This window comes from Parasteatoda tepidariorum, chromosome 9 (genome assembly GCF_043381705.1).
Source record: "Parasteatoda tepidariorum isolate YZ-2023 chromosome 9, CAS_Ptep_4.0, whole genome shotgun sequence".
NCBI classification, from domain to species: Eukaryota; Metazoa; Arthropoda; class Arachnida; order Araneae; family Theridiidae; genus Parasteatoda; species Parasteatoda tepidariorum.
Window position 1 is genome coordinate 51614122 of NC_092212.1, and position 24132 is coordinate 51638253.

Consider the following 24132-nt stretch of genomic DNA (forward strand, 5'->3'; position numbering starts at 1 on the left):
AGTTTAATTAAATTAAGATGAAAATTTTAAAGCAATTAAAATACTAATTTTAAATCAATAAGAATATCAATTTTAAACGAATTACAATATTCAATACAATAATATATTTAAATAAATTACAATGTTAATTTTAAATAAATTACAATATTAAACAACAATATTAACAATACAACAATAACAATAATTATTACAATATTATTATTACAATATTAAACATTACAATATTTCAAATGAATTACAATTTTAATTGAAAAAAATTGCCTATCAACTTTTGAGCTGTAACTGTATAGAAAATACTTACGTCACGCTGGAAACTCATTAAAAATATATTTCTTGTAGATTGAAATAACACAAATGTTAGATTTAGTTTTGAGTAGTAGATTACAACTTTTATAACAATTGGGTTATTGATTTCGAATCAACTAGAATAAATTTAAGTCAACCGAAAATTAATTTTAAATCCATTAAAATATGATCTTAAATTAAATTAAAAGGGAAATTTTAAAACAATTAAAATACTACTTTTAAATCAATATAAATATTAATTTCAACGCAATTACAATATTAATTAGGAATTAGAATATTAATATTAAAATTTAGAGTATTATTTTTAAATCAAACAGAATATAAATTTTAAATATTAGAATATTAATTTAAAACCAATTAGAATATTAATTTTTGACAAATTTGAACAGACATTTTAGAGCAATTTTAAATCAATGGATCAATATTTTACTAGAATAATTTTTTAAATTTATATCGTATCTACTACTTACGTCTGGAAACTCATTAAAAATACATATATGGTGGGCCGAAAATTAAGCAAATATTAGATTAAATTTTGACTTGTTGAATGCAACATTTATATCAATTAGGTTACTAATTGAAATTTAACTGAAATAAATTTAAGTCAATCAAAAATCAATTTTAAATCTATTGAAATATGAAGTTTTATTAAATTAAAATGTAAATTTTAAAGCAATTAAAAACACTAATTTTAAAGCAATTAAAATACTTATTTTAAAGCAATTAAAATACCATTTTTAAAGCAATTTCAGTACTTGTTTTAAATCATTAGGTATATTAATTTGAAATGAAATTGCAATATTAATTTTAAATGAATTTACATAGCAATTTTTAAACCATAGCTTCATAAAAAGCAGTTACGTCTAGCTGAAAACTCATTAAAAATATCTTTCGGTTAGACAAAAATAGCACAAGTGTTAGATTTAGTTTCGAATTGTTGAATGCAACTTTTATATCAATTAGATTATTAATTCGGAATTAACTGCAACAAATTTAAGTTAACCAAAAATCAATTTTAAATCTAATAAAATATGTAGTTTTATTGAATTAAAATGGAAATTTTAAAGCAATTAAAATACTAATTTTAAATCCTTAGGCGTATTAGTTTGAAATGAAACTGCAATAATAATTTTAAATAAATTCGCATAGTAATTTTTAAGCAATAGCTATATTAAAAACACTTACGTCTCGCTGGTAGCTCATTAAAAATATCTTTCTGTTAGACTAAAATTGCTCAAGTGTTAGATTTAGTTTCGAATTGTTGAATGTAACTTCTATATCAATTAGATTATTAATTCGGAATTAATTGCAACACATTTAAGTCAGCAAAAAATCAATTTTAAATCTATTAAAATGTGAAGTTTTATTAAATTAAAATGGAAATTTTAAAGCAATTAAAATACTAATTTTAAATCATTAGTTATATTAGTTTTAAATGAAGTTGCTATATTAGTTTTAAATGAAGTTGCTATATTAGTTTTAAATGAATTTGCACAGTATTTTTTAAACAATAGCTATATTAAAATCACTTACGTCTCGCTGGTAGCTCATTAAAAATATCTTTCTGTTAGACTAAAATAGCACAGGTGCTAGATTTAGTTTCAAGTAATCCACAAATACTCCTGAATCTTAATATGGCAACGTATGAATATATTGAGTTTTCGAGGCCGAACCGTCGCTTCCCATGAATTAATGAATAAGAATGAAGGAACTTTTTGAAACGGAAGAAATCTTACATAATCAGTTCCTAATGCCGTTCGAGGAATGAGTTTTTAATATTCAAAATGGAAAGAAGACAACGAATTGTCCTTTTTGGTGTTTGTTCACCTTTTTACGACTTAAGATTTCCAAACAAAATAACACGAAAATAGCTTCTTTATATTCAAATATAGTATTTTGGTATTATTAATGGGTTGAGGAAGACAAATCACAGGTTATTTAAATTTTTGATTGTGGAAATCGTAAAACCTTCTAAATTTTGCCTTTCACTGAGAATTTCACTAAAAGTTTGTAAGATACTGTACGTCCCTGGCATAATTTATATTTTAAAAATAATTTTGAGGGTTAAAATGCTTCGGAACTCGTAAACAATAACAACAATTGAGTTATGCACTATTTTTTATATGTCAACGTATTTCAGCTTATTAATTTATTTTCACAACAAGAGACTTGATTATTACTTTTGTATTCGGAATAACGGTTTCCAGTTTTAAAACAAATGCTTTTTTTAAAGTATTTGTATTCTACAGTTGTATATAATGAAATAAAAAATATAGTCTGTTTATGCATACATTTGCCATCTACGTTGTATGAAAATATTGTCACGTTTCATTTTGAACCACTGGTATATACGCTTTAATAGTTAAATGTGTTGCAATCAAAACTACAAAAAAATTTATCACAATGTATTTTAAAAAAGGTACTTGAGACTAATAGTTTCTTAAACTGTTTTATAAATATCTAAGAAATAATATAACAGTCTGAATATAACTAAGAAAGAGATACAGTGAAATTTAAATATCGAATAAATTGAAAGATTGTGAATGAATTGATCTACGAACGACTTTTTCTAATGTCAGGGTTTTTTACTGGACACTTTGTTATTATGTTCATTATGTTATTTTTCTGGACAAAATAAACAAACAAAAAATGAATAAATATTTTCAATTATCTAGTACAAAAGATCTATTCATTCAACTCATTTCATCCTAATAAAGCTTAAGAAATAGTCCCCAAATTAGTTTACGAACCTTATTTTCTTAATTTTGCAGCAATGCAAAATGCGTTAGTGTATGTAATTTAATTTATTTGTTCAGGCCATTAACAATTCAGTCCTAATGAAAGTTGCAAAATGTAACAGATAACTCGTTTCTAAGAAAGAATCTTTAGTAAGTATCTAGCATTTAGGTTGCAACTGAGTTGCAAGCTTTCATCCAATATTCAATTTTGTTTGCGATCGGCAATATTTTGGGTAGATCATGCCAGAAGCTTTTATAAATGGTGTTCTTTTTGACATGCAAGATCAAAATGAGGAAAGAATTTAAATGACTTCTTCTAGTATTAATATCGCCAAAACAATTTCAACTAAAACAAAAATGGCTAACAGAGAGTTAGTGTAGAAGTGTTTCCATATTTTCCAACCCCTGTACATCTCTTAACAAACTAATGTAAGTTCTAAGTAAAACTAAATGAAGTTTGTAATCAGAAGTAATGCTTGTGGATGTATATTGTTAACAGAGATGTAGAATGTCGATTGTTTAAAAGATTGGTTACAGCGAGTTAGTGTAGAAGTGTTAAGTAAAACTAAGTGAAGTTTGTAATAAAAAGTAACCCTCTACACAATCATGAAACTAATGTTCGTTAATGTAGATTATTTACAGAGATTTACATGTAGAGTATAAATTGTTTACAGGATTGTTTACAGAGAGTTTTTAAAGAAGTGTTTCCACATTGTTTTCCAACACCTGTACATTTCTTAACTAATTTATGTAAGTTCTAAGTAAAACTAAGTAAAAATTGTAATCAAAAGTAATGTTTGTGAATGTAAATTGCTTACTGAGATTTAGATGTAGAATGTAGACTGTTTACAAGATCGTTTTCATAGAGTTAGTGTAGAAGTGAAGTTTGTAATCAAAATTAACACTTTATACATTTACTAAACCATTTGTTTAATCTTTGTGAATTTAGATTATTTACAGAGATTTAGATGTAGAATGTAAATTGTTTATAAGATTGCTGACAGAAAGTTTTTATAGAAATGTATCCATATTTTTTTCCAACCCCTGTACATCTCTTTAACAGACTAATGTAAGCTCTAATTAAAATGAAATGAAGTTTGTAATTAAAGTAACGCCCTACAACATTCACAAGCATTAAACTAATTTGTGTTTAATATTGTTTTAAAATGGTATCTTCTTTTTTTAAAGGACAAAGTTACAGAGCAGTACTTGCATTTATATACTACAAAAACAAGATAGTTTGCACCTACCATCATTTATTAATAATACACAAGTTTTTATATTTAGATCTAAAGTCAAGCGCATTGCCTTTTCTAAGTTCAATTAGGTACTTGCACTTCAAGAAGAAGATCACAGATACCCGCTCATGTGACCTATGACGCTTAGCTCCAGCTGATTGTTTATAAGCAAAATCGCGTGTTAAAGTTGAGATAAGTTTTCCACATAAGTTAGAATGAACGTTAGAATAACGTGAATCGTATATTGAATTTGTTAAAAAAAATTTTTTCTCATCAACATCTTTTACTTAACTCAGATTTATTATTTGTTTATGTATTTTATTGTAACTGTGATATATTTCTGTTTTGTGTACTTGGTAACGTCGATGCATAATTAGTTTGCTTACGTTCCTATGTGGCTTTATGACCGTCTTTGTGTTCAGTAAGAAATATATAGTGAAAGAATTGAAATCTTTGTGTAAGAATATAGAATGTGTCACTTAAGAGATACTTGACGGGGTTGGCTTACTTAAAATAGAAGGGAAAGAACAGTTGCTAATGTAAACGAATGAGACGCTTCAGCAAACGATCATAATGAAGAGATCCGCAATACGTTATTTGCAGGTATCCCATTGGTTGGTAATAGAAAAATTTTTTCAGCTTGTAAACAAATGTGTTGGACCTATATATATATATATANAGCTGAATGTAAAAAAATTTCATGTCTTACTTTTTTTTTGCAAGAAATTAATATTCGTATTTAAAAAGTCTAATTAAAAGTTATTTCTCAATTATAGGAACAATTGGAATGTATGTTATAACTTTTATCACTATCATTGCCAGACAAGTGCATGTGGTTATATCATATCTGTCACTGAAGAATGGTAATCTAATAAGATAAAGTTTCTTATTTCAGCAACAATTTTAGGCTTTTAAATTTTGTAATAGATTTGTCTAATATCAGCACTCAAAATAAAAATGTTGCTTTAAAGTAGTTTTTTTAAGCTGAATGTATATTTTATTGAAACAGGAACCGTATTAGAGTATACAGAATAAAACATAAATTAAGTATACTTAAAGAGTGCGTTAAAATACGTCTGATGACCATTAAAGCACCTTAGGGTCATGTAACTGGTGTAATCCGAAGAAGATGAAGACTCTGAAAGGCATATAAGTATAATCAATGAAATTGATTGAGGGTTGGTGAGCAGTAAAGAGTTGAGGCTTTAGTAAAAAAATTCTTCTAAATAAAATTTTATTCTCTTGGTCTGAAAACATAGATTATAATGAATTACTTTGGGAAACTAATTTTTTCTTGCATTTATACAAATAATTGGTTTTGTTTAAATCGGATGAGAGAATTAAAAATTCTGTTGAGGGAAATTGTTTTTTTCCTAAAGCTACATATTTTTTTAAAATTTTTAAAAGGTCATTTTTAGTCTATTTTTCGTTCAAATGTTTAAAAACATTTTATATATCAGAGGGTTGGGGATATGTTGCAACAAACGCTTAACAGAGCCAAATTACATCATCAGAATTAAAATTGAACAGAAACCCATGCCTGAAAATGTCGTGGTACAAAGCTAGGGGTTCATCCATTATGATATGTTTAGAAGTATACGATGAAACAGTTCATAATAAAGCGCTCTTTGAGGCTTACGGTGATATTTCCAGGCTTGGTTTCTTTCGCCATTTTAATCCTGATTTAACTTCCCTAGAAGTGTGCCACAATATTTATGCAAAGAGCCTATGATGGCTCAGGTGATAGAGAGTTCGCCTACCAATGAGGTGAACCGGGGTTCGATCCCTGCGATGGCTGGTCGATACAAATTCCACACCAGGCTCGCACCGACCACAGTGCTGACGTTAAATATGATATGTTCAGTGGTTGACGAATCATGGCTTAGGGTCTCCTTGCCGTCAAGCTAACCATGGGAGGTTTCTGAGATTTTTTTCTCCATGCAACGCAAGTGCTGGTTAGTTCCATCAGAAAGTCCTCCACGAAGGCAAATTTCCCCCAATACTTAAACCAGGAGTTTCTTTGTCTTCTGGATTGGGTTTAAAATTTCAAGGCCATCGCAATTGAACATTAGCAATTGTAAACTCAAAATTGAGTCAGCTGTTTGTTCAACGAGTGTTATGAAATATTTAAGCGACTCTCTGTTACATATAACGTTTTTAAATTTGCACTTTCAACAAGAAATGGACTAAAAATGTCATTTTTTTTTAAATGAAAAAAATCCGTGCTTCTGAAATAAAAAAAAAAGCCTGCTTGGAGAGAAAAGCTGATTTTAGATTTGAGATTAGCTGTAAGAAAGTATCAAAAATCTGTTAAAAATCGCATGCAAAAATTAATTAATTATGAATTATTACGTAATACAATTATTAGTTAATATAAAATAATAATTACTAATTAATGTATATTATTAATTAATAATAATTACTAAATAATGTATATTATTAATTAAAAATAATTACTGAACAATGTATATCATTAATTAATAATAATTATTAATTGATGTAAAATAAATAATACATTTTCAAATTAGTTCAATGACACCACAAAAAAATTAACACTAATTAAAAATTATCACTTACCGTAGCCATTGGAATAAATTAAAAAATAATCCGTTTTGTAGACTAAGTCGTAGATCTCTTAGCAATTTTCCACACGTTTTAATAATTTTTAATAAAGTTATTTCTATTTTAGAATAACTTTTCCTTCAGTTAACCTTTGTAATATTCTTATCACAGCCAGCGGATATGAGGTCTTATGAATTATCAGATGAACCTTTAGCGAATTCGACTCACATGCTTACGCTTTGATAGACGTGATTCTCTAAATTCGGCTCTAAAAAATTTGTTCCTATGGTATTGTGCTACTCGGCTGATTCATTTGATCATTACGAGTTAGATTAATTGAAATTCCATTTATTGCGATATAAATCAAATCTTTACGCCTCCTCAAACGATATTGTTTTTGAAATCACTGTTGAATTTTTTAGATTGCGAAATAATCATGTTGTGAATCATTTGTAAAAGCGCTGCGTGTCTGTTTGTCGAAATTATAAGATGAGGCAAAGCGTAATTTGTCTGAAAACGCAATGCACGTTTCTTAATGTAGGTTTAGAATCGTGACATACTTAAACATTGACATTTGCGCGACGTTTTAAGGATTTGTTAGAAACCGTGTTTGAGTGCGTTTCTTTACATTCGGTACGCAAACTTCATTCTCTTTGAATGAGAATAAATTTCAGTGTAAATGTTATGTTTTCGTGATTAATATTTCGTTTGAAGAAATGTCTTTGAATGAAAATATATTTCAGTGTAAATGTTATGTTTTCGTGATTAATATTTTGTTTGAATAAATGCCTAAGTAAGAATTTGTATTTTTTAAATATTTGTAAATATTGTTCTTATAAATTAATATTGACAAATAAATAAAGAACTGTTTTTCCAAATTCTTCGCGTTTGGGTGTATTTATCAAGGAGGTCTGTGTAATATTTTTATTTATTTGGACACATTTTTTAATAAATTACGTATTTTTTAAACCTTAAATGTCTAACACCTTTTGCAAAAGGACAGTTCCTATTTGATAAATTAGTAAAAAGTGATAGAATAAACAATTCATTATTAGTGTTTTATTTATCAACTGTCGTTGAACAGTCCAGCCAATTTTGAGTTTACGACTATCAATGCTCAAGCCTTGTAATTTTGAGCCTAATCCAGAGGACAAGTGAATTCCTGGATCAAGTATTGCGTGAAATTTGTCTTATTGGAGGACTTTTTAATGGAACTAAGCCACATATACGTTACATGAGAAGAAAAACTACGAAACCCCCTCAGTTAGCCTGGCCGGCCACGGGGACTCTAACCCATTATTCATCTACCACTGTTGATAATTTTTGTCACCACTGCGGTCGGTGCAATCCGGATAAGGAATTCGTATCGACCAACCATAGCTGGGATGCGAACCCGGATGACATTATTGAGAAAAGAGCGCTCTATTCCCTGAGCCACCACGGCTATTCATAAATTGTATTAATTTCAAGAAACTGTTTTCACTAACTTAGCTCTGTGATCTCTGTTTTCTCAAACTTAGTATTAATATAAAGATTTATATTTGTGTTTAAAATCAGAGTTCCTTTTCTAAGCTAAAGTGGTAGGTAAAAGAAGGGAATATCCATTTGATTTGCATGTACGAAAACAACAATTTTTTCGTAAACACACTTTTTGCAATATTTGCGGACAGGCATTATTGGGGTTAATGCAATTTTCTGTGCACGTAAATCAAATTAATATTTCAATTTTTTTTTAATCTTTTTTGATACAGAAAAATAAATTTAATATTAAGTAGTTTATAGGTTAATTAATATTAAATTAAATTTTAATCACAATATTAGAGTTTCAAAATACGAAAAATTGCTATATCATTTTAAGGAAGCGGTATTTTACCCAAAAGTGACGTCATTGGAAGGCCGTAATCACAAACAAATATAGAAGTTTACAAATATGATACACATATACATTCCATAAATGTTTCAGCGGCGATAATCGATAAACTAATTGAACAATTTTATCAAAATAGAAAAATTTTCTCTTCAATTATTTTTTTGGTTTTGTTACTAATTGAAGATTGATTTGTTATTAATTCTTTGTGTTTGTGAGTACTTTCAAAGTAGGCATGTGAAATAATTTTTTTTCATATTGATTGAAAACTAATTTTCACTTCTCTTTATTAACTTTGCTTGTTCTTAATGCTGATTTTCAGGGAACAAAGATTATATTGATGGAATGGATGGATTATATAGTCGGAAGGGCATATAACAATAATACTAAAACTGACCTTTCAGATTTACCTTTTATAAGCATCTAAATAAGATATTGCTTCAGTTTTTTTTCCACAAACTATTTACATATGCACCGAAGAGCCATGACATTATGACCACCGTCCATCTATAACAATGGGCTTGCCCAGGAAAAATGTTTTCATGGGATACATTAGGACCCATAATCCTCATAGAACAATCCCTGACGTCTGTAAGCTACTTGAACATAGTTGCCGACCAGGTTCACCCATTCATGGCAACAGTTTTTCCTGAGGGGGATGGTGTTTACCAACTGGATAATGAACCATGTCATAAGGGTTGAATCGTCGAGGAACATTCCAGTGACCCCCAAATTCACCTGACCTTAATCCAATACAGCATTTGTGGTCCTACTTGGAAACCAAATTCGCGCTGCCACGCTACCCCCTCGCAATGTGAGGGAATTGCAGGACCAGTTGGTGAGCGCTTGATACCAGACTCCTCACACTACCTATCAGCACCTAGTGGAATCAATGCAACGGCGGGTTATAGCAGTTTTGAGGGATAAAGGTGGTCCTACATGTCATTAGCAGGGTGGTCATCATGTAATGGCTCTTCGGTATACATGTTTACACTGTGATAACTGTTAATGCACATCGGAAATTATTTTAAAAAAAATTATGAACTGAAAACTTTTATTTTTTTAAAAATCTTCATCAAAAATCTTTCATAACTTAAAAAGTATTCCTTTTAACGCTAAAGCATTATAACGGCATGCAAATTATATAATCTCAAATATCCAAAAAATAAAATAATATTCAGGGTGATATCATAAGTAGTTTCTTAGAAAAAGTTCATCGAAAAAGGTCAGTTTTAGCATTATTGATATGTGTCAAACCGATTCCCCTGAATTTTAAAACCTTCAAAATATTCAGCAAAAGGTTATTGGTTAATTAAGAGTTTTCAATATAAGCTCAGTAGTAAAAACATAATCTATGAAATTTCACAATTCAAGAAGTGGTATTGTTTAAAAGTAATCGAAAATATAAAAGTTGACAAATAAATATATACAAGCCGTACATGATACAATGGAGATGATCGATAAACCAATGGCGCAATTTAACGAAAGGGAAATTTTTTCTTTTGAAATAATATTTGTAATTATCTGAAGTAGTTCCAGAAAAAAGACATTTTCTTGACGTTAGCAATAGCGAAATCGTAGATAGAAAAAAAAGAGTCTATTATAAAATAAAGGTGATATGTTTGTATGCAATAGCCTAAAGGATTAAGTCCAGAATCAGGTAATAAATTGACAATATAATCCGATTCTTCAAGTCGAACAAAAACCATAACAAAATAGAGATGATTGAAATATGTTTGATTAAGAAAATAAATAAACATGACACATTTATTTTTACTTGCTATATTCCCTTCGTTTAAGCAAATAAACATAGAAACATAAATTAAAATCATTATCTTTTCAAATCTTTTGCCTTATCTGCAAATTCAACACGCAATGTTTACACGCTTGCTACGACAATAAATGCTCATAGCAAGTGTGAGTTGTTAGCGTCAATTTATTAATTAGAATTTATTTATTGTCTATCTCGAAATTAATTACTTTTTTAGGGAAAAAAACTAATTATATTTTCTTTATTTATCAAGTTTAATAAATTTTTTTATTGAAAAATGCCATAGCTGCCAATTTTTAACCTTTCCGAGAATGGTTTTTCCCAGGGGTAGTAAGATAAAAAATTTAATTACAATTAAAAGCAGAAATATCTGTTTTATTTTGTCCAGAGTTCAAAAATACCATTATATCATTATCATACATTTCAATAAATACTAATCCATTTATATGTAGTGGGAAATTTCGAAATCCAAGAAATAAACAAGAAGCTTAAATTTTAGTGCCAATTTAAATGCAAAAATAAAATTTTACGCTAAATGCTTAACAGTGGGCAGTTATGAAATACTGTCATTAATTGATAAATTTCAACTATTAAGTCTATTACTACTTTCATAACCTAAGTATAAGTTTGTTGTCGTATTACCACTTTCATAATTTAAGTGTAAGTTTGCTGCACGATTAAAGCTGAAATGACAAACAGTTTCACTTTATGTAAGAGCGTATTGTTTAGACAAGAATAGTAGAATTCTATGTTTATCAAGCAGCTGGTAATAGAATAAAGCGAGCACAGGCCACGAAGGTATCAAAAAGAAACTGCGGAAGTTGTTCCTAGACCAGCCACGTATTCCTCTAATTATATTAATTTCGATAATAATTTCAATATTTTTTTATATATTTATAAAATGTTATATTTGGGAACTGACATAAGGCGTACAAGGTGGTTGTAGTACGGTCCGTTCTGGTAGACAGATGACAATGAATTTTTGTGTATGACCATGGCAAAAAAGAAATCTGCCATAAAATTAGTTCATATTTACAGTGATGAACATATGCCGAAAATATAAAAAATGGTGTTCAACAAAAAGCAGAAATCAAACAAAAATGATTAAAACAAGGAAAATTTGGAAAAATGGAGAGCTTGTGTGTGTCTCTCTAATAATTTTCGTGAAAAATAAATCTTTACGAATTCTGTGTAAATGTATCAATGTATCTTTATCAGTAAATATTTGAGAAAAGGGTGGCCCAATTTCAGAATCAAATAAGTCTTTGTAATCAGGGTTCTTAATTCCTCCCTATAACAGATAGATATGAAATTCTTTTATTGTAAGCTTTTTCTCTTTTTTCGGGAAGCAAACAGCTATCTTCACTAAAGCAAGATTCGCGCGGTTCTTTTAAAAAAAAATGTGGCGTTAATATTGAAATGTAAAAGTTACAAGCTTTTTTACACTAGCTTTTCCTTTTAAATTCGAAATATCCAAATCCACTATTTCGCAACCATTATTTAGTCGAATCAATTATTAAATCCATCATTTGGTTGAACCCATAAACCCATTATTTGGGAATATTATACAAGTAGATGAGTTATCAAAATGCATGTGGTTTGATCAAATAAGTCTCTCGATTTTTTTTTAATATTCTGTGAGAGTGTTTTTATTAAAATTATAGAAGTGCATATATTTTGATTAAATAAAGTTTTAAGTCTAAAACTTTTTTTAAATTTTGTATACGTGTTTTTTTGGTTCACTTGGTGGTCGTAATTTTAACTTTATTTTTATTGCAGATTTTTTATCTCATGATCCATACATAGAATATACTAAGTTTTAACGACATAAATCTCAACGAATACTAACTCTTTGTTTAAGTAACTTCAGTTATAACCATACTGTATGCAAAACACAGTGTCTTAAGCTGAGATGTAGAAAAAAAGTGGTCCGATAAATAGAATGAATTAATATGTTATCAGCACTAAATATAAGGTACAAATTACAACAATATTTATTACAACAATTTAAAAATAGAGGCAATTAATGCTATACATTTTTAATGAAGACTTAAGTGAAAGTATCTAATATGAAGAAACCTAATTATACCTTCCTCTTTAAAAAACACTCCACGTCTTAAGAAGCTTATATCATTAAATGCATGAAAAGCATCAATTAGAACCTTCGTTTGTTTCTTCTCTTTAAAGTGAATTTTTTATTGCTGCCTTTTCAGAAATACATGCATCCCCCATGCAGAAAACAGAAGCAATGTTTGAGAAATGATTATCATTACGTAACATAAAATTACAATAAATATCCTATAAATAAACTTCTACATTTACTTCAAGCTTTTTTTCAAGGTGAAAAAAGCAACCGTTTTATTAAAGTCAGGTCCATATGAAAGTTAAAAATGGAATTTTTTTAAATCTTATTTTTTGAAATTGTGACGTCAAATACGAAAAGTCAAAGGTTAATATCGTAATTTTTTTATGTTTTTGTTCTGAAGATTTAGTAGATGAAATTTTTTTAGCTGTAACCAGTGGACTTATCAATTAAATATTTTTAGCGATTAATTCTTTACCAAAAATGTTATGTGAAAAGTCCCATTATGAAAAAAGTTGTAGTATATATTATATCTAAACCAAACGGATATTTATTCTGTTACTTATCATTTTAGCTTTAGAACAGCTTGATACTTTGACCTTAGAGTAATCTCAACAGCGTCCTTAGAAAAAAAAATGTGAGAGAAATAGCTCACAGACTACGAAAATAGCGATAACTTCAGTCTTCAGCAATTCAATCTTTTAAATTATTTCTATTTGAGAATCTCAGCGAGGGATTTATTCTCTAAATATTAAATTGGGAAGGTAAAGCAGATTGAGTTTTCAAATAATAATAAGATATATTAAAAACATATATATTTTATCGGGGGGACCTTAATGAAGTATACCAGGTTCTACTCTTTATATCCTCTTAACATTGGATCTTCCTATAGATAGAGATGATTTCAACAGTGTAATCGCGCATTACGCTGATCGCACTGGTATAATTATCGAATCGAAAAGTCCCCAATATTGTCATCCAAAAAATTATAGGAAACATTTAGAGCATCGAAGTCTGGTGCTTAAATAGGAAATTTCGAGTTAATGCTTAGAAATCACAATTATTCGTCATGCCATTCGAAAAAATAGGGAAAAAATACAGCTAGGTTGCTAGCTGGTGCTATGAAATGATACAATCCCCTCTGTTAACAAAGTAACCTAATTACTGCTCGCCCTGAGCTCCAAATTTATGTGGGATGATCACGTCTCCAGAATTAAAGGTGAAGCACATGTTGCAGCATTTATATTCTGTCCAGATCCAATTTGGAGTGAAAATGAGAAATATTTTTTGTCTTTGACATGATCAATACTAATATACGCTTCGTCTTCCTGGTGCAATATATTCCCTGTTCTGATTAAAAAATTGGCAAGATATCGGAATAAGGTTCTGTAGAAGTTGACTAAGAAAGATAACATACATCGCGATCTAAAAATTGATTATCTTCATCAACATATAGCCAAATTAAATTCTAACAACTTTTACACTAAAATATTGTTGCAGCGAAGCCTGGCTTTAAATACATTCCAATTTGATAAGTTAGCAGAAGATATCAGAATACAACCCAGAACAGCATACTTCTGTAGCGTTATAAGTCTCTGCAGGATACGGAATAAGTAAAGACTTCACTTAAGTGCTTAGTGGCAAAATGTCCCTTTACTACTTTTTGCATTCTAACCATGCCTAAGCCCACTACAATGTTAAAAACCCATGATGAATGGTAATAGGTCTACAAACGAAACCAGGTACCGAGTGAAGGAGCAAAATCAGAGATTCTGAAAAAGTATTTTTTTTTTTAATATTCTATGTGCTTTAAAAGATTCTGCTTTAGTTTACTACCGCGGAAAAAGTATTTTTAACAAACTTCAAATGTTGGAAGATATGACAATAACGCATGAAATAATAAACCTATTTAATACCGTTTTTATTTCATTACTAAACCGAATGGAAAAAGCCAAAGTAAAAACTGGTTATAAGTTTTTGATAAAATTGATAGGAATTTTTGAGTGTATTAGTGACCAAATCTTACTTGAAAACTACATTAAACTCATCGTCATTTATGTTATTTAGTAATTATCAATTCATTATATCTTTCTGAAATAGACTGAACCATATATGGAAGAATAATTCAAATTTCATTTCCTCTTCCTGAAATTATTGCAAATGCAATTTTCGTCCTCTTTTTTTTAGTGCTAGCTAATACGAAGAAAAACAAAACGAATTTTAACCCTTGAACCCAGATTTTTTTTAGCAAACATACTTTTCATACCAGTACGAACAGATAAACTTGCAGCCCTTCGACAGGTGAGGCATATTTGTCAACTTTGAACTTCTCAAGTACGATTTTTCCAAGTGTTTACCTTTTCCAGTAAATTTCGTTTGAAAGTTTTAGCCAGGGAGGACATTAGTTTATTAGTTAGTTTGGAGTTATTGGCGCAAGACCCAGTTGTGGCTATATCACCCCTGAAACTAGGTTTATGAATAACAATTTAAATGCAGTTGAAAAACTAGATTAATGAATAGAAACCTATGTCCTTGAGATAAGAGAAGATGTTGGAATGAGGATCATCTCCAAAAAATAAAATTAAAGACGGAACGAAGCTACCTAAGTGACGTTGTCACTGAAGGACTATGTCTTTTTCACGCTTTAATGTTTAAAGAACAGTGTTTGCTAAACGTTTAATAGCAATTAGTGCACATTTCTATTGATTCGTCATATTTGTTGAATTGGTGTAGCCAGACTGGCTACTCTGTACCAGAACGAGTCACTGTAAGAATCGTTTTACAGTTATAATCATATATTTGTTTATATTTTATCAGGGCTATAAAACACACTATCGTATGAATATCGTACATTTATGCGCATCGTTAATTTATTTATGTGTTAAGGTGGTTAGAACAATTCTAAATTTTAAACTTTTTAAATGGAATCAATGGAATAGGCATGATTAGAAATGCTATTTTTTTGTGAGTAAAAAATTTTTTCTCAGGAAAATTCAAAAGAATTGGAAGCCATGGTTAATGGGTCAATAAATAATTTGATGTTAATTCGAAAAATTTCACTTACCTCAGCTGGTCCACAATTAGTTATGAACCAAAGTTTCCTTATTTTTATTTTTTTATATTGCATTACATTTTAAAATAGTCAAATTTTATGTGAACTTTTCTGACAATTAACGTTTTAATGAAAAAAAAGTTGTAGCACACACTTGCAAAGAGCAAATTTTTTTCAGGGATATTTCTTTCTGTTAAGGAAGAAATATCATTGATAACTTGTGGTACTTAGTGACACTTAGATTTAAAAAGCTCTCAACCCTGCAGGGTTTAATAAATGTTTATATTATTAACATATTATGAAAATACGTTTTTTCAAAATAAATCTCAACATTGAAGCACTTTTTTATTTAAAAATTATCCGTGCGTTTAAGATGAACACAAGTGATTTAATATCTAAATAAAATGAGGGAAATATAAATATTTCGATGAAAAATTACATTCAAGGTTGTAATTTGCAGATACACTGATAAATTAATAACTAGTATCAATTTTTTTAAAAAGAAGGTGAGAGTATTAGCTTCCCCTTAAGAGTTAAAATTTTAAATCTGTATACTCTAGAATTTAGATATTTTTCTTACAGATATTTACCCATTGTAATACAAATTCTACCCATTGTACTTTTACAGATATTTACCCCACACGTACTTTACACGTGTTTCTCAACTCGATTTACTCGAAAGATCTTTAAAATACTTCAGTGCTTTATCGCAGACCGGCAAGGTGAGTAATTTGGACTATAAACATATTTTTTACGTACGAAAAAATTTGGTAATTAAGAAATTTTTGACCTGTTTGTTTTTGATCATTCATATACTCTCTTAAATATGAAAAATTTTTTGAACTGAAACTATATAAATATAAATAAAATTTATATTAATTCTAATACACAAATATTAATTTTGTTATTTAAGTAACATAATAGCGAAACCAATTTATGCAATCACGTCTAGTAGGTAGCAAAATAATGCAAGTAAATACGAAATATATAAAAATGGAAATAACAAAGAACAATCAAAAAATAAATAATAAGAATAACAATCAAAAAATAAATAACTAAATTTAATGTGATTGCTGTTCTGGCTTGTTGCTGACTAACGTGTTATCCGTTATGGCTACACGTAAAGCAGCACAAGATTAGGTTAATTTCGATGTTTTGTTTTAATAACACTCGTAATCGAAAATTTAGTTTTTCATAAATAAATTAAGAAAAAGCGATGAAAATTCTTAATTGATTTTTAATAAAGATGGGGACATTCTCTTATAATTTTTTTTTATCCAGAAGTCATACCTGTATAATGTTTATACTATTGAATTGTGATTTTTAATCAAAATCTGAAGATAGTTTAATACTATCTTAAAATTCTAATACAATTAATATTGAATTATTTTCATTTGTAATGAACAAAATTCTTTTGAGGTAGTAAGATTAATCGTAGTTTTGCATAAATAAATTAAAAAAAATACATAAAAGAATGTCCCATTTTCATGAAAATCAATTAAGATTTTTATCACTTTTTTTTCCATCTGGAAATGATATATGTTTAATATTTATACTATTGAATTGTGATTTTTATCCTAAATATGAAGATAGTTAATACTATCTTCAAATTCTAATACAATTAATACTGAACTATTTTCATTTGTATTGAATTAAATTCCTTTGTGGTTGTAAGATTGTTATTTTGTAATATTGTATTATCATAAAATAACAATTGTTATATTGTTGATAACATTGATGGATTGATTATTGTTGATTACAATTGTTATATTGTTGATAACATTGAGCTACATTTATAGTGAATTAATAATAAATATAATTTTTCCTTTATGGTAGTAAAATTGTTATTTTGCAATACTGTTACATTAAAAAAAAAAACAATTGTTATATTGTTGATAATATTGATCTTCATATGCAATAAATTAAGTTCTTTTGTGGTAGTAATATTGTTATTTTGTTTTCAACGCATGATTTGTTAATCAAAAATTCCTTACAAGCACATCCTCTTCTGGAGGATGATTAAAGTCATAGTAAGTTCATTTAAGTGCTCCAAAATTACACTCCAAAATTTCATATTAAGGAATACAGCATTTATAAAATCACAGAAAGAAGAAAATATCTCAAAGTTGTTCTCTTGTATACAAAACTTGAATTTTTTTTACTTGAAAGCATCAATCTTATTCTATAAGTTGAGAGCGGCTATTATTTTTGCCTTGTAGGCTTCGATTTAGTTCATTTATGAGGGAAAATATATTAGACAGGAAAGAAAGCTTAGCTGCGTACTTCTTTTTACAAAAAAAAAGTATACCTAATATTGATCCCTTCTTCGTACCAGTAAATAGCATTTTCGGTTGGAAAACAATGCACTAAACTATTTAAAATATATTATTCATTAATTTTTATACAATAAAAATATTCATGAAGGAATGTGACGCAAAAAGATAAGATTTAAAATTTTTTAATTACTTTGTGGTGACACCTGCTTCCCAACGGTGCAAAGAGTTAAACTAGTTTGGGACTTAGTAACAGGTTAAAATAAAACTTTTTCTCTTAATATTACTACCACTTCTTAACATTTTCCTGGTGCTGAATCCTGAAGCGGGCCTGTAAGCGAGACGGAAAAGAGAAAACACTAGTAGTAGAACTGCTTCAATAATCGATAATTTTTTGGAGGAGTAAATCTATTCTTAACATTAAACAATTCATTACTATTAATTGTTTCATGGGGAAGATGCAATTCAATATATAAATTGTATCCATTTAAAAAGTTTGGCAGTGATGGATATTTTATTATTCCTGAAAGAAAGCTAAAAATTACATTTATTTGTTACCAGTTTTGACTCTTTTCCATCTTTTCCACTTTTTCATCTATACATGATATACACTTTCAATCCCTAGTGGGCCATTATTGGCCTCAGGAGCCCAGCTAGACTAAACAGAATAGAACAGAACTTTCAGTCCTGTCCTGAAGTTTGAATTCGAACATTAATTGGTTGTAATTTGTCAGTTTTGAATACAAAGCCTATAGATTTGCCTAATTTCCAAAACAGTGTTCATACGGCATGTATTAATTTTAATTTCTCTAACATCCAGAATTATTTCCATAAAACAAGTTTTTTTCTAAAATAATTCAATTGTTTGAGATTAATAAATATTTCAAAAATAAAATTATTCACACTTACCGACATGTTTTTCCCAGTAGGGAATAAAATCCTAAATAGAAGAAATCTTAGAAGATAATTTTTTCAGCGTGTTTTTCTGCACCACTTGTCATCGATGTGACCTAGCTGATACTGGTGGTTATGTTTGAGATTTTTATTTGACAAAGAAATAGGACACGCACATTTTTCTGAGCCAAAAATAGCAACAAATCAAATAAAAGCAATCATAATAAGTGTTTTATTCCCAATTGGTTTATTATTTCGCCACTTTGTTGTCGATCCTTCGGTTATTTCATTCAACTCAATAAATACGCTTCAATAAATGTTAAAAATGTTCTTTTTTTTCAAGCGTTTTATAAAAAACAAAGTTTTGACACAGAACACGTGATGTCTGTAGATCCCATAATCACTGTGACCTCTGTCCTACATTCTTTTTGTTTCTTTTTTTTATGAAACGTTTCTCCATCTTCTTTTTTAAAAAAAATATTAATAAAGTAACTAAAGAACGAAATCTCTTTCTTGGTCCAATGATAACTTAATGTCATCATGAGTCGGTAATTGTTTATTGCAATCTTAAACATAATCAGCTGCTAGTTTGTGTACTTCGATGCGGTATGAATATGTCCTTGATTTTGAAATATATTTCCAATAAAATGATTAATAAAGATTGTTTTCCAGGGAATGTTAAAAATTATTATATTGAAATTACCATCAGTTATTTTAATTTTAAGTATAGTTTTATTTCTTAGTATATTTTAAAGTAAATTAGTATTTTCACATGATAAAATCTATTACTTATATATTAGGATAACTAACCTAGCAACAATTTTACTTTGGCCCTAGTTAGGCTTAAAATTAGCTCAATATGGGTCCTATAATAAGACCAATCGAGTATAATAATAAGACCATCGAGAGACCAATATTGGGATGGCTGGATTTTTAAATACTGGTCCTAAGATGGCCTATATAGGGCCAATATTGGTCAATATAGAACCCATAGTGGCTAAATAATGGATATAAAATATCGGGTGAATTTTGCAATTCCATAAAAGAACGATATTGGTTGTAAAGTGGCTGAAAAATATAGGATGAATTGGAAAATTCTATAAAGAGCCAATATCAAAAAAATAACGGCCCTTTGAACCTTTATTGAGTCAAGATTCATGAATATTGGCCAAATGAGGGCCCAAGTTATTTTAATGCTAGGTTATGCTTACATATAAGCAAGATAATCTGAGAAATTTCTAGCTTATCCTTTTCCCGTCAAGGAAGCGTTAATGCAACATTTTCAGAGAAGTTAACCTTCTCAGCTTTGTAAAAAAATTATTCTCCAGGGGAAACGAAATTTAAGTTAGTTTTAGTATTGTTTATTTTAAGTATATCAAATATTCAAAGTATTATATGAAATGCAAATTTATTGCAGTAATCTCGCATCGTCTTCTTTAAAAAGAAAGCATTAATTATCCTGATTTTAAGAGTTTTAATATTTAATTTACTTTTAATTTATTAGTAGCAGAAAGCGGTGCAGTTGGTATCCCTGCGTTTTGTAGCAAAAAAGAAAACTGACATTATTAAAAAAATGGTGGACATTTAAGGTTGCCAACTTCTTCAAATTATTTGAAAAAAGTGTTAAGGTATGAAACACTGAAATTTTCTGACTACTGTTTATTTTTGAAATTTTGCAAGCCCTTAAATTAAAAGCCCGAGATAATTGTAAAGTTAAGAGGTTAAAAAGCCTTGCCAAGTGACAGCATAATCATCATCATCAAAATTTATCTGTGTGTCTGAGGCCACTTGCAGCCTTTTCCTCATTCATCTTGAAGTTTTAACTTTGAGGTGGTACTTTCATGCAAATGGAATGCAAATGGGATTGAAAAGAAAAATTCAATATTTTGTATTCTAGATAAAGATTAATTTTGTTTTCAGTTACGATTGCTCAGAGCTGTAAGCAGTTGGAAAACTTCACTGATATTATCTTCAAAATGATTAATTCGTAAAAGAAATCTAATGCTAAACATATGCAAAAATTGTTTATCTAACGTTCTTTTTGAACTGATTAATTTTCAGATCAGTGGTTGAAATTGCCCTTTGAACCCAAAGTTTAAATTTCAACACTAACGGTTCTATATTTATAAGTCTATTGTTTACAGAATATAAAAATTCTTTGAATTTTAGTTTGAATGAGCTTCTATTTGGAGCGTTTTGCAAATCAGTGGGAACACTATTGAATAATTATGGAGCTAAATAAATGAAGTTCTTGCAAAAAACATTTTCCTGAGGTATCGGTACTTGGTATATTTCTTTAGGTCTACGTTGGTTAATATTTTCTGCATTTTTTACACTCATTTGGATTCATAGAAAAATATAAACAGAATTTGTAGGTTAAAAAAGATGACGAATCAAAATTTATGGTTTCTTAGGTCACATGCGTGAATTAAATTTTTTTTCTCTTCTCTTAACAAAGAACAGCCGTTTTTTCACCTATTGTTAGTATAGATTTATCTGTGTTTGCCTTTTAACATTTTATTAATTGTGGTGGTCACACACATGCTTATTTTTTTAGCAGTATACAAATCATTTGTCTTTACTCCTTTCACACGCCTTTGTCTTTAATTTTTTTTTAAAAAAAAAGCAAAGTTCGGCAAGAAATTTAAATAAATTATTTTTTTTATTAAAAATTGATAATACATCACACATTTGCAACAGCAGTATATAATTTACACAAAAAAATCCAATAAACACTAAAGACTTCATTATAAAAATATTGAAAATATGCATTAATACGGAAGAAACATATGACGATGTATTTCTTATACTATCCAGGGATGGCACATCACCCAACAAACGTAGGAACGTAGTAGGAACTCAATTAATTAATATTCATTTTCTCAAATAAGAGTACATTTATGGATTACCACCACATTTGCAGATTTAAAAAAATATCTTATGGAATATATGTTTAAATCTGAAACCCCCCTAACATTCATGTTTATATTTATACAGTGGTAAATAAACAGGGAATTTTCATTGGTTTTTATCTCTTTTAATTGCTTTCTGCTTGCTGCTTTTTTTGAAATTTTTTTTTAGCATATGCTCTATTATAGATGATAATTTATCAAAAGTCTATCTAAGAATTATAAAGTCTGTCCACGACTAATAATCCATAATAAAACTTTGAGCTGAATGCTGATTTGAAATGTTTTGGTCAATATAGTAAAAAGCCGAACTATAGCCAGAACATCACATATCCCACACATTCTACATCAAATTGTTTTTCACTGTTATACTTTTCAAGTGTCCTGAATCCCCTCTAGATAACAGTACAATACTAAGACATCATTAAAAAGTTATTGACTTCATAAAGTAGATTAATCAATTTCTTTACATAAATATTTATGGGTAAAATGTAGCAAAAAAATTAATGTTATTAAACGATCGAAACAACACTTTTCACATACATTTATTGAAATAATCTAAAAAAGTATCGAGATCTTTTTACACAATAGGGACGTAAGGAGACGATTTTTAAAAATTTGTCCAAAAAGCTTACTGATCATCATTTTGAACATATCTAGTATTTTTTTTAACGTTTATCTTAATTTTTAATGATGAATAAGTTTATTTGGATCTACATCTGCTTTCGTATTTCTTTAAAAAGTTGCTAGTAGAGAAAAAAGTATCAGAAGGAAGCATTTTTGGTATATATCGCATTTAATTAGGATTGGAGTTCCTATAATAGGACAAATTAAGTTCTGACAAGTTACAGTTAAAAGTGGGTTGTTGCGTCCCAGCGGCAGTTGGTTGATCTGAATTTACTCCTGGCTCGCACCGACCACAGTACTGATCTAAATACATCCTCGGTTGTAGACAGATCAAGGGTTAGAATCCTCTTGTCATCGGGCTAACTTAGGGAGGTTTTCAAAGCTTTCCTTCCCATGTGATGCAAATGGGGGTTAATTCCATAAGAAAGGTAGACTAGTTTGTCCCAATACTTTATTTAGGACTTCCCGTGCCTTCTGGGATGGGTTTAAAAGTTCAAGGCCACAAAGTTAAACACTGATAGTAATAAACTCAGAATTGGGTCGACTTGTCAGCACCGGTTATAAAATAAAATAACACACAGTCAAGTACAATATAAACAGTCTTGTACGTCAAATACAATATAGAGAGTCTTGTACAATCAAATACAATATAAACACTCTTGTACAGTTAAATACAATGCAAAAGTATATGCCATATATTATTTTAAGTAATTTGAGATCAGTCAACTAGATGATACAGCAGTTATTTTATTGAAAAAAAACAATGGCGAATCTTTCTAACAGCATCTTCGTTGTTGAAGCAAGAATTATCTTTAGATGATCCTTAAAAGATACCTTGCCAGCATTCAATTTCGTTCTCATCGAATATGTTTGTCAAGAAGTATGCTTGTCAGGTATGTTTGAAATTTATGATATTAATCACTGAAAGTTGCTTGTAGTGGTTTTTGGTGTCAGAATTTTATGAAATGTTCATGGTTTGCAAAACAAATGCGTCGCCAAAACAATATTTAAAAATCTTTGGTTCAGTGTATCATCTCATTTCAAACAACCATAATATTATTCATTAATCCTAATCAATTTAGATAACATTTCATGATTGTACATAAATTTTTGATTTAGAAAAGGCAGGAGTTGATTCATCTATATTAACAGCTTGACAAACTCTACATCAGCAGAAATCGTTAAATAGTCGTTCAATGTCCTGCTAATTGCTTGTGATGCAATGGATGAGCTATTACTGATAGTGCTAGTATGATAAATCCTAGGATATTGAATATTGCTTGTATAGCTAACGTTATGAAATTTGTAAACGATGAGGGTTCATAATGCGCAGAGAGGAAAATACACCGAAGAGCCATTACATTATGACCACCCTCCATCTATAACAATGGGCTCGCCCAGGTTTTCATGGTTTCTCGCCCAGGAACAATATTTTCATGGGGCACATTAGGACCCATAATCCTCATCGAACTATCCCTGAGGTCTGTAAGCTACTTGAACATAGTTGCAGATCAGGTTCACCCATTCATGGCAACAGTTTTTCCTGCGGGGGATGGTGTTTACCAACAGGATAATGCACAATTTCATATAGGTTCAATCGTCGAGGAACATTCCAGTGACTTTCAAGTCATGCCTTGGTCCCCAAATTTACCTGACCTTAATCCAATAGAGCATTTGTGGTCCTACTTAGAAAACCAAATTCGTGCTGTCACGCTACCCCCTCGCAATGTGAGGGAATTGCAGGACCAGTTGGTGAGCGCTTGGTACCAGATACCTCAGACCACCTATCAGCACCTTGTGGAATCAATGCCA

At 29.2% G+C, this 24132-nt stretch overlaps 1 protein-coding gene across 5 annotated transcripts in view; it reads right to left on the reverse strand.

Annotated features, from left to right (window-relative positions):
• The window catches only part of LOC107438937 (fatty-acid amide hydrolase 2-A), a 140307-nt gene that overhangs the window by 22825 nt on the left and 93350 nt on the right, over positions 1-24132 (reverse strand). The window contains exon 1 of one of the 5 annotated variants that reach the window (XM_043053438.2): positions 18800-19067. The exons of 1 other annotated variant lie outside the window; for it this stretch is intronic. In XM_043053438.2, coding sequence (XP_042909372.1) covers positions 18800-18805 — 6 coding nt within the window. In that variant the 5' untranslated portion in view covers positions 18806-19067. Of the gene's footprint in view, positions 1-1491; positions 1639-1839; positions 2068-6859; positions 7267-18799; positions 19068-24132 lie in introns of those variants that run through there. 3 more of the 5 variants (XM_043053437.2, XM_043053435.2, XM_043053436.2) reach the window with 3 other exon arrangements.